Below are 15,695 nucleotides of genomic sequence, written 5' to 3' on the forward strand. Positions count from 1 at the left end.
AATGGCGTCGCGTTGGCGCAGAGCTACACCTTAGCTAACAAGTTCACTGCAAACGAGATGTCTAGTCCTATGCATTGAGCTAAGTACAATAATGCGCCTATTGTACTCAAGTAAGGCACTTCTGCCTCTAGCACATCTTCGTCATCATCCTTCAGACGAAGATGGTCCTTTTCACGATCAAGACTATGGACGATCATGGGGGTGCTTGAAGGTTTGACCTTGTCAAAATGCCTAAGCATCTATCGACACGATGCTCAAGTTCCAAACTTAGACATAATCGTGTTCTCCCATAATCCTTCATCTCAAAATAGGATTTCAAGTGTTCAGCGGTTTCCCCTAACTCTTTAAGGGCTTCTAATGAAGATCATGTCCAACATGAACTGCGATGGAATCCGAAAATTGTTATTGAAACGCGTGGGCATATCCATTCCCAATCAAGTAGTCATTTTAGCGAGCGTTTCAACCTCTTTGTAAATGCGCTCCGTGGTCTAGAGCCACTTGACTTGGGTAAATGAAGTTCACCATGAACCTTCATGTATATTCTGTATCTAGATCCCTATAGAGATACGTAGTGACCACATTTGTAAGCTGTATGTTCAGTTATTCGGAAACTACCAAACTGACAGGGTAGTGGAGTGCAATGACATCCATTACGAGAGAATATGTCTCATCGTAGTCTATTCCAGGGCGTTTTGTGAGAAGCCTTGCGCTATAAGGCGAGATTGCCATCTCTTTTTCTCATCACGCTTCTTAACGAAGACCCATTAGTCAATAGGTTTTATGTTAGGAGGTGTTGGCATTACTGGCTCGAAAACCTTCCTCTTCGTTAGAGAATCCAACTTAACCTAGATCGCATCTTTCCATTTAGGCCAAATTTCTCTACGTTGGCATTCATTCATTAATGGAGCGTGGTTAGATATCATTGGACTCAACAAACTCATGCGCGACTATATCATCAATTATGATAGAGTTTCTATCCCACGTCTCATGTACACTAGTGTAATTTTCATAGAGCTCTATATTCTCATGAATAAGTTCTGACGTTGAGGCGTCCCCCAACGATAACCCTAACCCGGAAGATTCTCATGAGAAGGATTTTGAGTCTTGATGATCAAAGGATTGGAATGTGCCAAAGTGTCCTTCGAACCTACGGGCCTCCCACGCATCCTAGCTAGGGCCATGGCCTGCAACGCCAGAGTGCCACTCTCTTTGGCGTTGGCGCCATGCCTACCTCCGTGTAGGGTGGCGCTACATCCTCTCGTAGGGACATCCTTCCTTGCAGGCATGTTTGCAGCATATTTGTGTGATCTTGTCACTTTAGTAGGGATCGAGATGAGACATAGTTGGGACAGGCCACGACAATTCCTGTCGTTCCTGCTGAACATCCGTGTTCTTATCTCCCCCTAACGACGGGAAGACTGTCTCATCAAAGTGACATCAGCAAATCTAGCGGTAAGGAGATCGCCATGTACGAGCATTATGTGGCGGACGATTATTGGAGTCTCAAGTCTAACGTAGTTGCCCATTCGTCTATAAGGACCTGTCATAGTGCGCTGTGGCGGCGCAATTGTCACATAAATGGCTCACTCAAATGTGCGTAAGTACGATACTTGTACCCAGTCACTAGCTGTAACGTAGAGGTAGATTGAGTGGCGATAGATCGTAGACGAATTAGCGTAGCTGCATGCTATATTGCATCACCCAAAGCGGATATAAGGAAATTGGTGCGCATTACCAATGTCCGAGCTAACATCGTAGTCATTTCCGCAAGACCATTTGGGTGTGTACATGGGAATATGATGTCCAACATCAATCCCATTGCAATATCCATCGAAAGGGGGAGTGAGCCCGTTGTCATATGATATGTACTAGGAGTGTAGCATAAGCAGCATTTATAGGTGGACAATGGCACAACACGTGACCAGCGTGTTTGCGTGTCAACCAACATCATGAAATATTTCAGCGTTCGCAAGTTGGTTGAATCAATCCACAGAATCCCCATGGATTCTATGTAAGAACATAATGAGTATTTTCATATCCTTTGCATAGGACGGTCTTAGTCCTAATTTCCCTAAGAAACGGGCTTTGTAAAACGAGCAAGAGGCTTTAGAAGCAACTAATGAGAATTTTGGTTAGGCCTGAGCGTCTGAAACGCTATTTTAAAGCAAGTTGGTGATTGCAGCATCACCTGGGGCGCCATCACCATAATGGACGCCATCCATGACGTTATGGATAGGGAATGCGCTAGCCCTAGGCTGGTGGTGGACGGAGGCGGTGCCCTAGGCAGCAGCATCGGTCACACTTAGTTCAAGAATCAACTTTTGATTCATGCTTCATGTCGCTCGAGAGAAATGATGTCCATGTGAAGTCTTTAGTAGATGGATCATCATATCATGACTAGGGTGACCTATCCTGTCGTGACAAAGCCAATATGTGTCTAAATCCAAGAGATCTTCTCTCATAACTTTATTGGATTTAATAGCTCGAATAGTGACATAGAGTCCACTAGAGAGTCACATAAACTTCTCTAAGATGCACCTTTGTTCGCAATCATTAGAGGTATTGCAAAGTAACTCATTTCTGTTCTCTACATGCGTTTTCGCATGGAATCCGTTGGCTATTCATAGGTGCGATTCGCCCTAGAAGCGTAGAGAGTTTCTGTGACAGTAATCAGGGTGCCATTTGGCAAGTGGAACTTGGGCTATTCCATGTCCTTGAATTAATACTGATGGTCCAGCCATCGTAGTCACAAAAGTCATATGCTCAAAATCAAAATGGAGTAAAAAAGAACTCAAAATTTTTATTCATAAGCCAACGGAGTTACATCATTGTCTCTTTGACTAAACAAAATCTAATCCAAAATGATAGCTAATGCAAAACATTGGTAGTCGTCTAACTTCTTTTGGGAATTCCAAAATAAATGTGACCAGGTGAGTAGAGAGATGTCGGTGGAGTAAGGCTCGCTTAAGTACTACTAATCTCAGATCCTTCCTAGACATCACACTTACTTTGAGTGAGCCTACTTTGAAGAAAAGCTAAACCATTGGCATTTACTACAAAAATATATGGCAATTGCCTATTACATCTCTTGGAAAAATAAAGACTTAAACAGAATTGACGATCTATTGATCCCAGCCAGATTTGTAGTCTTCAACCCTTCACTCTAGATCATCTTCTTGATCTTCTTGTTCCATATAGTGAGCTTTTCTTGCTTCACAATATGCTTTGTAGGCGGTGACAATTTCTTCACGAGCTCTACAAATGTGTGCCCAATGATTAGACACTCCACATCGAGAACATACATCTCTTTGCTCAAACTCCATTGATTGGGGCGCTTTGAAAGCGTCATTTAGATGGCTCTTAGTGTTGGTGGCGCCACCAACATGGCCAGAGGCATTGCCTCCCTCTCTCTTTCCACGTTTACCTCTTCGGTTCCATGTTCGCATATTTTGGCAATTACCTTCCCAAGTAGAGCGATTATATGGACCAGAACGTCCAAATGTATTCCTAAGATTAGGGTTTCGCTCTTGGCGCCCTCTCTTTGGGGCGCGACTATAATTAGATTCCAGAATATGCTCTGTTCCCACGGATCTCGAATTATAGTTCTTCACAAGGATGTTGTCATGCTTTTCAGCGACATTCATAGCTCCAATGAGCTCATGAAACCTTGTGATTCGTCTTGCAGTAACATCGATTCGATAGTTTTTAGCAACCATCAATGCAGAGACGGGGAAATTAGAGAGAGTCTTCTCAATCAACATCGTATTTGTGATCTCTTTACCATAGAATTCCATTAAGGATTTAATGCGAAGTGCTTCCGAGTTGTAGTCAAGAACTGACTTGAAATCACAGAAGCGGAGGCTATGCCATCTCACTTCTAGGTTAGGAAGCAGAGAGTCCCGGACGTTGCTAAATCTATCTTCGAGTGAGACCCACAGCCTTCTGGGGTCTTCTTTATTCATACACTCGTACTAGAGCGAATCATCCATATGATGAGTCATTAGGATGATGGTTTTCGCCTTATTTGCCTCTAAGGCTGCTCTATTTGCTTCCAAAGCTTGAGCTTGCTCAACAATTAGCACGTCCTGGCTAGGCTCGAGAATCGTATCCAAGATTCCATTGGCCTTGAGATGCTGACGGATATCACAAACCCACCTGTGATATTCAGAGCCACTTGTTTCCAATGGAGCAAAGTCCAATTTGTTCAGGTTACTAATCCTGAAAGAGAACAAGAAATTAGGGTTAGTTTCGGAGCGAAAAAGGCTACCACGAAAACAAATAAAATTTCTGAGCGTAGTTGCTTCTAAGAAATTAGGAATTTCCGAGCATAATTGCTTTCAAGAAATTCGATTCCAAGAGGGGTTGGATTAGATCGAAACAATGATGTTTGCGGTCGATCGTTTTATCTCAACAAACTCTAAGTTTGGAGAACTCTACAAGCTCCAAGCTTGGAGTGAGCACGAACCCTCATAGTTCAGCTTAATTTGGTCTCCCCTATGATAAAGAACAGGGGGTAGGAGAAGGGAGGTTGCAAGTCCCCGAAAAAGAAGAGAAATTAAATTTAAAAACTCTAAAAAAACGGGAACGTTTAGTAAAAAATACCTAGAAATAGGTCGCCGGAAAAATTGGTCTGAAAAAGTAGCCGGAAAATGGTCGGAAAAGTCGCGGGAAAGTGGTCAGAAAAGTTGCCGAAAAAGTCGTCGGCGGTGGTTGATTGGCGCTGACGTGGCACTGGTGCTGACGTGTCAGGATGATGTGGCTTTGTTGCTGAAGTGGGAGATGACGTGGCGATCTTGCTGACGTGGCAACAACTGTGGGTCAGTGGGCCGAGTTGACTTTGGTCTTCTGGGCCGAGCGCTACACTTCAGCATCTGGGTCGAGGTCCAGTTCTTCTGGGCTTAGGGCTTCTTCTTCTTCTTTCTTCCTTTTCCTTCTGGTTTTTCTGATGGCAAGTGGGCTGTGGGGCCCTCTCTTTTTTTTTCTTCTTCTTCTTCTTCTTCTTCTTAGGCCCGCGCCCTTTCTTTTCTCCTCCTCTTTTCTCTATCTTTTCTTCTGGCCAAGCACGTGGCCGGCTCTCCCACTTTTTTCTTCAACCTCTGACTAGGACCTTCTTCTTCCTCTGATGGCATTGACCGAGACGTCCTTCTTCCGGTTCTTTGAATTTGACTCTAAAAAGGCTGTCTGGAAGGTGGCAAACCGGGTAGGAATATTTAGGGTTTGGCTATTAGATTTTTGGGTTAGGGCTTCGTGCTGATAACGTGTTGTAGGGAAACGAGAATTGAAAGGAATTTGTTGTGTATTCTCATTGATAATAGGGGCTTCTTTATACAGAGGATTACAATGCATAGAATCTCAATCATACAAGGAAAATAATCGTACATTGAATAGGAATCTAAATCCTTCTAATTTAACTCTATTACCACTAGAGCAAGTAACCTAGAGTTTGGGTCAAACACAAATTAGGATTTTACTTGAACAATTAACACTAATATGTAACACTTTTTTTTTTTTTTGAAATAGAAGTTGAATTCATTAGATCAATAGCCAAATGCTAGAGTCTACCATAACTTACATAAGCAAAACTTGGCAAGAAAATCCGAAAAACCTATCTAAGCTAAAGCAGATCATTAAATCTCTGGGACGCTCGCTTTTAAGCAAGCCTATCTAAGAATGAATAAACCTCGCCCTCTACGGAAAGGAAACCAGGATCTCTTGCCAATCACGCAATTGTGGTACAAGCAAGAAACTAGAAACGTCATAGAAGACTCATAGAAGCTTATCCAAACTCACAAAGGCTTGCGCCAATCTTATTCCAGATAATTACCAACTCCCGTAGCAGTCTTGATCCGGCAACTATTGGTCCTGGACCATTACACGATCCAACTGCCCAAGAAGGTCCACCTCTTAGGCCAGACCCACCCTCATCACTAAGTGATAAATGAGGGTGGTAAGACACCCTCCTCTAAAGCCCATTGATTTGGCCTAAGAAAACCATATCGGAGCCCAGGCCCAATAGTCCAAGCCTAAACATGAGCAACCATAGCAGAGGCACAGGCCGTTCTCTGCCACGCCGCCATGGCTACCGCTGCAGTCAACCAGACCTCTGGCAGCCTTCCTCGCCACAGCATCAGTGGCCTCTCCAGACCGGTGCAACACAAAGCTAGACCACCAGCCAAATCAATCCTGCAGATATTACAAACAGACGCTCTACAACCCTAGCACCTGTAAACCAGCCAGCGACTCGATGCTGCCTTCGGCAACCCAACGACGCAGCTCTGCAAATTCTGATCACCTGCACAGCGGCCAAAACCAAGGAGATCGAAGACGCCCTCGACACACCTCCTCCAAACCTGTCGAAACCAGCCACCCAAAATGACCCTCAGCTGCTAGATCCGACGGAGATCAGAGAACAACCGCCGCCAACGCAGCAGGATACTTAAGAGCTGACTCGAACCCAGAAAAACACGGTCAGAGAGGCCTCCAATCAGAAACCTCTCGCCGCAACCCACGATCAAAGCTGAGGACCGTTGCGCGCAGCCATCATACCTCGCCGGTCCACGGACGCCACCTTACCTAAAGGAATAACGTCGCCGCCAGTGGAAACCTAGGTTTCGAAACCAAAGTTGCTCCGAGAAGCTCGGAGACGCTTTCTTGACTAATTTTCTAGTAAAACATCAAAAACTTCTGTGCAATTTATCTGATATAAACAACTAATTCTTCACTATGCATCATAAAAAAAAAACTCTCTATTAGGATATCTCAAAATACTCATCGGCAACTGATAGTACCTTCTTTTTAGGTTTGGATTAGGTTATGATGGTTAAGTGTATAAAAAAATTGGAAGAGATGGATTTCATTTCAAAATGCTTTTCAATTGATGCTTATACACCAAATACCCTGTGATATTCATTGATTAGAAGGATGCTGCCTCATCTCTCAGTTTACAACCCCACAAAGATTCCGAGCTCTTGCAGATAAAATATAAGACGCCTTATGGCTGCCAGAAAGAAACAAAGTTGCCAAAACTCTGTTCATCAATGGCTTTTTATATTTGGGAGATCATCCAATGACATACACTCCTCTCCTTATATGAGAGTAAATTGTAAATATTATCTATCATTCTCTTAATCACTGGAAATATTTGCCATCAATACCTGAAGCTTTTCACTTTTTGTGGGAACCAGCTGACAGAGAGAGAGAGAGAGAGAGAGAGAGAGAGAGAGTTGATGGATTGATAAGATATTCACACAGTGATAGATTGATAAGATATTCACACACACACACACACATGACTTGTGAGCCAATAGATTTCTTGAACAACTCAAATATGTTCAAGTTCAGAGAACTGCACATATTCTACATCCACAAAGCAGCAGGGATCATGGCAGGAAATATCTTCATCAATTTTAGTTAATATTACATACCTTCCACTCCGCAAAGGCCAAGAAATATTCTCTTATGCCATGAAATATCTGTTGCACCAAAGCATAAACAATCCTTTTAGATGAAGGAGCAAGTTTCCTATTCCAAAGTGTACTATCTAGCAGTTCAGCCAACCTTGTTTCTGTATTTTTAATAGAAGTCAATTCATTGCCAGAGGCCAGATGACTGAGCTTCACATCTGCCCGTGACTTGGTGTCCTTCTCATTGGTCACTGACCCAACTGCTGAATCTTGAAAAAGACCAGAAGATACAGAACTACCACCCACAGTGGTATGTTCTGTTCCAGAAAACGAGTCCAAGAACTGACGTAACCCAGCACAATTCTACTAGGCACCCAAAGAGATGTCAGCACACAATTTATATGGAAAAAAATATTGCAGAGAAATAACTGCTGACAGTCTAATTGCAATAAAATGGAATCATGTGGAAACTTCAAGACTTGAATTTTCCTTTTTGCAGGATATGACTATAAATTAGGAAAATGGCATGAAATGAGCGAGAAAAATATTAAAAGTAACTTAATCCTCACTCAAAATTCATGAATGACTATGCTTCAAGACATACATTAAGACAGAAGCATAACTTCAAAAAAAATAAGCAAATATAACAAATTAAAAAAATAAGCAAATATAGGTTATTCAGTACAGCGGCAATCCATTCTAGTTTTTATGTCTAATCCGTAACTAATTATTTTGCAAGGGTTGTAAGCCTGTAACAGATATCTAGTAACTTTTCCTGGAAAATCCACAACAGGATACTCTTTGTTTTTACTGAGCCAAAAGTAAAACAAGTTGTTTCTTGTTTTCCAGGTTGTTCAACTAGACCTGCCTCTTTTTTACCTGTATTTTGATTGCCAGGAAAACGAGTTGGATGCAAATTTTCTTTTCCATGTACAAACTGCAATAAAAAAGGCAATCTGTCGAGACAAAACAGCAAGAAAATCAAATTTTGGTCAAGTCCTCACCATCAACGAACAATTTGCGCTATGAGTTTAACATAAATCATTGACTAACTGAGTAGTCCTATGATGATGATGCTCATGGACAGATGGAACATAAGCTGTTGTTGACTTTCAGTGAAAACAGGTCAACTGTCCATAATTTCCTTATCAGTTCTAGCATTAACTGGAGACACAACGTTTAAATCGAGCACCAACCAACAACTCATGGACAGACGGCACATAAGTAGAAACTACTTTTGCAGTAACAACTTTCACTTTCTATTAGCCTTCTTTCAATTTTAGAAGGCCAATTTGATCAGTCCCAAGATCATATGATGATAAAGGTAGAGAACCATTTTCTAGATCAAGCAACCTAATTCTACTTAACAAATTATAGTTTAACACTTTTCCTGGAACACTGATATATAACATGTAAATCACCCCAACTTGATAAGAATTAGCTATGACCATTTTGATTGGCAGTGACAGGAAGACTAACAGCTGCATCTGAATGCGATACATTTCATCTCACCCACACTAAATCTTTGTTCATATTTTTATAATGCAGAAAGAAAACAGCAGTTCCAAATTAGAGTCCAAGTGCCCCAGGATAATCAGTGTGCAACAAGAAACTAGGCTATACTTGATGTGGACAAGTCTCTTACTTCAACCTTTGTATTTTTCCACACCAATCTCAAACCTTACCACCTTCTTCTCACTAAAGAGTCTTTCTCATACATACATTTCACAAGTCTTTCTCATACATACATTTCACAAGTCAAAACAAGCTTTAATTAGTGGACCATCATTTGACTAACCACAGCATTGTTAGAATTCCCAAAGAATAGTTAGTACAACAGTCTTATTTACTTGCATCGCATGCTGTTTTGAGGCAGTGTGACAGAACATTTTTTGCTTTCTACTACTGTATAATCAAGCAAACATTACTGTTCGGTAAGCTTTAGAGTTTTCACAGCATTTTACTAAGTAAAAGCTTATGAAGCCGAGCAAAGAATTTAACAACACTACCAAAACAATTTGAAAGTAGAGGTCCAACTGAAACAGAATTTAGAATTGATGAACCAGTGAGAGAGAAAGAGATCAAGATTCAAGACCTGGCCTTCGTAGAGACTCTTCCCCAAAGATGTAAATGAAGGCCTCGAACTCCTCTTTTCCTCCCATGAACAAAACGCCGTCCATCACCAGAGCCTCCTCCCTCGGCACCGCCGCCATCAGATTATCCACCGGCGATAGCCGGTGGCGCCGCTGCTTGAAGCCGTTGACCGGCGAGTGAGAGCCTCGCAGGGACCTGAGGAGCGGCGAGTCGAGGTCCGCATTCTCGAAGCTTCCTCCTTTCAGCAAGTGATGTTGCCGTGAAGGTTCTCCATCGCTCACTCTGCGCAGAAACGCTCACACAGTCATGGATTGAAAATCAACTCTATGCGAATTTTCCCGCCAAAAGTCCCGATTTTTCTTAAGAGGAAAATTTTCAGATAAGATTAACGAAGATGATTAAAGTCGGTTCGGATTAGGGATACAGTTCAATTCCAATTTTCCTATTTTTTATTTCTCCTCCAAAAGTACGGGCTTCTATTCTCATTAGTTCCTTTAAAAAACGTTTTACTCCCTCTATTTAATCCATCTAATTTCCTTTCTTTTATTGATCCTTGCATCTCTGAACAAGATGACAGAAATCTAATGGCTCCTGTTGTAATGGAGGAAGTTTATCAAGCTGTTCATAGTATTGGACCCTTGAAAGCACCTGGACCGGACGGTCTACATGCAGTCTTCTACCATTTCTACTGGAATCAGGTAAGAGAACCTTTGTTCAAACTTGTGTCGGATTTTTTTCACACATAATATTGATCTTTCCCTGATTAATAGAACTAACATAGTTCTTATCCCAAAGACTGAGAATCCTCAAACTGTTAATCATTATAGGCCTATTAGTTTGTGTAATGTCGCTTATAAGGTCATTACTAAAATTATGAATTTTAAACTTTGCCTATTTACTTGTCTTTGTAACATAGTTTATAGGCTTTCTTGAATAAGTGAGCATGGGTACTATCAAATGATCGGACCTAATCTATGTATCGCTGTGGTTTACCACAAACTCTTTATCTATCCATTTCTGGCCTGAGTATTAATATATCGAAGTGATATTCTTTAAAAAAAAATAAAAAACTATTTCCTCCACAGTTAATGGTAGCTTTCTGACTGTCATTCAGTAAACTGTGTAAAGTGGAAAATCAAACACCCAATTGAATGACCAGAAATTAATGGCCTTACCATTGCCAACTAAAAAGAAAATTAGATGGACCGTGTAACTTATGAGCAATCTTCCAAAGCAAACAGTGATCACAAACAGCATACTATAATTTCATAGCTTTCAAATCATATTCTTCAAAAAAAAAAAAAAAACTGTTTCCTCCACAGTTAATGGTAGCTTTCTGACTGTCAACTGTAAAGTGGAAAATCAAACACCCAATTGAATGACCAGAAATTAATGGCCTTACCATTGCCAACAAAACAGAAAATTAGATGGACCGTGTAACTTTGTCTTCCAAAGCAAACAGTGATCACAAACAGCATACTATAGTTTCATAGCTTTCAAATCATATACACGGAGTGGGGCTAGAAAATCGGTTCGATCACTTTCAATATGCAAATGAGAAAACTTAATTACATATATCCTGTCATGGACAAACCTTCTGACCAACAACACTACAACTTTATTCTGGCCAAAGGGAAAAATAATGACGCCTTGATTCATGACAAGGTGCAATACCTCAACACAGAATGCCTAGGAAAGCCTAGGAGAGCCCTGTCTACCATGACCAAAATGCTTGGAACCCAAGACTCAATTCTAACAACCCTGTAAGTCCCGCCATCTTAGATAGACGAGTCCTGCTCGATAATGTGTGTAAGCTCCTGCCACAACCAATATATGAAAAAGTTGGTGACTGTGGCCAGCAATGTCAAACTTTCCTGGTCTCCACCGCTCCGGTATCCTTGTAGCATATATCACCGCGCCCAATCCATAGAGGACTCCCATTAACACCTCATAACAAGTAGTGTGGAGGACCTCAGGCCGATTCCGGAACAGTATAAGCTTATGAACTAAAGGAACCACACCAGACACGCCCATCCCAAAGAAGAGAGAGGCGCGAGTACTGCGGAACTTGGGTCCTTGAAACATTGGAAGGAGGGAAAAAGCCATGGTGGCAATACCAAGAATTGTTATGAATCCCAAGTACAGATTGCAAAAGAAGGGGTTGCACATGAAGGAATAGTAAACGGGAGGGTAAAAGGAGGTTGCAATGAGAGCAGCGATGCCTGCATAGTCACATCTTAGAACGATGTAGGAAAGGCGTGCTGAATGGCAAGCAAGGAGGTGGCATGTGCTACTGGCTAGCAAGCAGAACATGGCTCCACCTAAGAAGACAAAAAAAGGCCACCTTGTAATTGGTCGAACCATAAGGGGAGCAACCATGTTCATCACATCATCTGATACTCCGTGCTGCAATTATCAAACAAAGCACAAAGGCATCAGGCTGTGAATCACGGAAACAAAAGAACTTCAACTTACATGTATGTTTCCACAGGTATTAATAACATGTTGTATAGAGACCTTTCACAGCCATAATATTCTATCTTAATATATAAGTTACATAATTGGGATCAACCTTCGATTGAGGCAGCCAGAAAATATTCAGATTTTTTTTTTTCATCAACACAAAAGGGTATGTAATCAGGTAGGTTGGTCAAAATTCATTCATAAGAAGGGGAAGTGATCAAATTTAGAAATCACAGAACGACAGATTTGTGTGACCATATATTACAAGTGGATTTGCATGTTACAAAACCATATTAATGTCAAGGAGCAGGACAATACCGGAACAGAATTCTCGGTTTGGTAGGAATGGGATAATCGCTCAGGCAAGCAATTGGTGACAAGTTCCACTAGATTCCCTGAAACTGAAGAAAGAAAATCCATAGATGGCAAAGATGTCTTAAAATCAGACAGGTTAGGTAATGAAGGGAGGCAATTCAACAGTTCTGGATGAATTTTGTGGAAATCAGCACTTCTAATCATGTCAGGCAAACGTTGTAGGTAATGAAGATCCACGAGGTCTGGAGCTCTTGTTGCTGTGTAAATGGTGAGGAAAAGGAAAAGGAAGAAGCCAATCAAATGCCTGCAAACAGAGTCAATAATGTTTAAGAACAACAGTCTTAAAATCAATCTCAAGTAATCAATGTTCTTTTCATAAGACGCAAAGCTTCAATATAATGACATCATGATACATTTCACAAGGTACTGAAAAAGTTTAGTGTATTCAATCCAGATGGGAGAAATGAAAAGAGAAAGACAGTAGTGCTGCATTATAAACAGGTAATACAGTCTTTAAGCTACAATACTTACGTCCAGACATTAAGAGTTTCATTATGGATAGAGAACATGCTTAGAAACACTTGCTTCAATGGCCATTCTGATCGGTAATAACCCAGAATGAACTCATTGTCCCTTAAGAACATAGGCAATGAATGGTACTCAATAAGTTGATATTTTACTTTCTTCCATAGTCTCTTTCCCTTATCTTCCTTATCACAGTCATTATCAGAAGTGCGACCATCTATCATCTCTGCAACCCAGAAAAAACCACATAACCTTGTCATACTAGAGAAAACCACAAATTAAAGTCGGATTACAAAAAAAGAAAACATCATTAAGCTCATAGAATGGGCAAGCACAAGAAGCGCATTTCTGGGAGAAATATAATGGAAATAGTATACACAGAGTCTGAAAATAAAACAGAATTTCACTTGATCGTTGATATACAAGTCATCCCCTGTTTTCCATCTTGCCTAGATTAATTCACAATTTGCTCTAGCATTGACAGATGATTAGAAGTTGCATATAGCCACACTACTGAATATTTACAAAGACACCCTTTTTACCATTGAAATGGAATTATTCAATTCTTTTGCGGCAATCACATAATTTTAATGCAATGCAAACAGTTCAGGAGGCAAACTGGGCAAATTCTAATCATATCTATAAGATTATCCAAACCCATTTTACATTTATTTGTTAAATTTATTGCCTTCTTCCCATTTCCCCTCACCCATATACCAGCAGATAATCAATGGAAGAAACAGAGTTAATGAAAAAACAAAAAATTGATCAAGGCCCCAAATAACTCCTCACCAGAGTTTCAAGGAAAATATACAATCCAACCAGAAAGATATCAACTTTAAAAAACGCATGAAAGAAAAATTACCCGAGGTTGGAGAGTCACCACCCATGATCAAAACCCAAAAGAGATTTTGACCTTACCAGCCAAAAAGAAATAGAAACAAAAGGTCGATGAAAACAATGGCCGTGGAAGTAAAAGGCAAAATTGTCTGTTCCGGAAAAGTTTCCACCACGGAAAGAAAATTTCCGGAGAAACGTGTAAGCAAATGGTGCAGGGAGAGAGAGGGGGAGATTAATAAATGTGATGTGTGCCGTGGAACGATGTTCACATCATTATGTCATCAGAGATATTCTTTCTTACCTAACGTGGCGGCAGTGGGGCAATTCAATCAATACCCCAAATTTTTTTAAGTGTGTGTTTTAAAACGGGATAATGACCGTTTACACAATTTTAAGATAAAAATTGTTCACATACTGCATTAACAGTTTTTTACTCCTATTTATCTAATCTAATATCCATCGACAGTATTGTCTTTATTTTAATTAATAAATTACATTCAACTCTCTCTCTCTCTCTCTCTCTCTCTCTCTCTCTCTCTCTCTCTCTCTCTCTCTCTCTCTCTCTCTCTATGTCTACAGATCGAAAATTTCCGGTCATCCACCGATTCAACTCTCAGTTTGCTCCTCGAAACCACAACCGGCCATAACCACCACCGAGCTCCAGCAATGGCGTCCTCTAGGGTTTTGCTCTGGCAGGGGTGGTCGGGTTTCTAGTAAAGTTACTTGATCGGGTGCAGCAGGGGCCAGATTATGGCTAGGGTGCTACGCTTGGAGGACAACCTAGTCGGGCGGCGGGACAGGAGTGGAGCGACGGTGGTCGACCACTGGTGGTGATCCCGCGCGGGGTGGTGCGACGATAGTGTTGGTGCAGGGCATGCCTGGGTCATTGCTAGTGGGCTTCTGAAACTAGTGGGATTTGGTCTGGGTTTGGGAAATTCAAGCTTTGGAAAGAAATTGTCTGTTGCTTCTTGGCCATGTCCCAAATTCTCTGCAATGTTTAGACACAGAGAATCTAGAACAAGCAGAATAGCCAAAAAATAAAATAAAAATTCTATGTCATTGGATGTGTCTGTAACTCTCTCTCTCTCTCTCTCTCTCTCTCTCTCTCTCTCTCTCTCTCTCTCTCTCTCTCTCTCTCTCTCTCTCTCTCTCTCTCTCTCTCTCTCTCTCTCTCTCTCTCTCTCTCTCTCTCGCTGAAGGAAGAAGAGGGGTAAGCAAATGTTGTATCTGGGCTTTGATTGCGGTGGTTTGTTTCTCCAAAAAATTGGCCGATTTCAATATGGGATGTTGCTAGAAGTTATTGTTTTGTTTATTATAATTTGGTTGGGCAATAATAAGATCATTAGTGGGCAATAAAACGATTATTGGAAGATAATAGTAAGATTATTGGGGTGCAATAAAATAAGATTATTACGGGGGAATAATAAGATTATTGGGGGGGGCAATTATAAGATTATTTATTTGGATAAACCTACTAAAACTTTTAAAATTAAAAACATCTTCATTTTTCACTAATTATTGATCCCTAATAAACTTGTTATTTACAGGCAATAATATGATTATATTATGGGGGGGGGGGGGGGGGGGGGGGGGGGCAATAATATGGTTACTAAGTATTATTAGGGGGCAATAAATTCAGACTCCGGAATCCGGTATCCGAATTCCGGTGAATGGTCGCTGGAGTCCGGTCATCGGAGTCTACAGCCGACCACCGGTCACCGGAGTCCATCAAGGTCTCCGATGACTTCTCTCTCTGAGTGACAAAGAAGGAGAGGGCAAAAATGTTCCAAAAATAAATAAAAAGGAATAAAAAAAATAATTAATTGGGTATTAGGGAAATGATCTCTTAGAGTGTTTGGGTAAATGAGCAATCTCTTAAAGTGTTTGGGTAAGTGGGTAATTTTTATCCTAAAATTGTATAAATAGTCATTATCCCGTTTTAAAACTATTCATATTTATTAAAATGAAATATTTAAAATATTTTATTGTATGTTCACCAATTGGGCAGTCCTACCAGTCACGTTGTACGTTTGCCCTACGAAAGAACTTCTCTAT

At 40.9% G+C, this 15,695-nt stretch overlaps 1 protein-coding gene across 1 annotated transcript; it reads right to left on the reverse strand.

Moving 5' to 3' along the window:
• Positions 1-10,959: 10,959 nt before the first annotated feature.
• LOC112175834 (heptahelical transmembrane protein 4) lies at positions 10,960-13,858 on the reverse strand. The gene is made up of 4 exons (XM_024313585.2): positions 13,666-13,858; positions 12,807-13,026; positions 12,279-12,579; positions 10,960-11,903 (listed from the first exon to the last, which is right to left on the reverse strand). The coding sequence occupies exons 1-4, from the start codon at positions 13,688-13,690 to the stop codon at positions 11,250-11,252; spliced, it is 1,200 nt and encodes a 399-aa protein (XP_024169353.1). The 5' UTR covers positions 13,691-13,858; the 3' UTR covers positions 10,960-11,249.
• Positions 13,859-15,695: the final 1,837 nt, after the last annotated feature.

The sequence above is a fragment of the Rosa chinensis genome, chromosome 7 (genome assembly GCF_002994745.2).
Source record: "Rosa chinensis cultivar Old Blush chromosome 7, RchiOBHm-V2, whole genome shotgun sequence".
NCBI lineage: Eukaryota > Viridiplantae > Streptophyta > Magnoliopsida > Rosales > Rosaceae > Rosa > Rosa chinensis.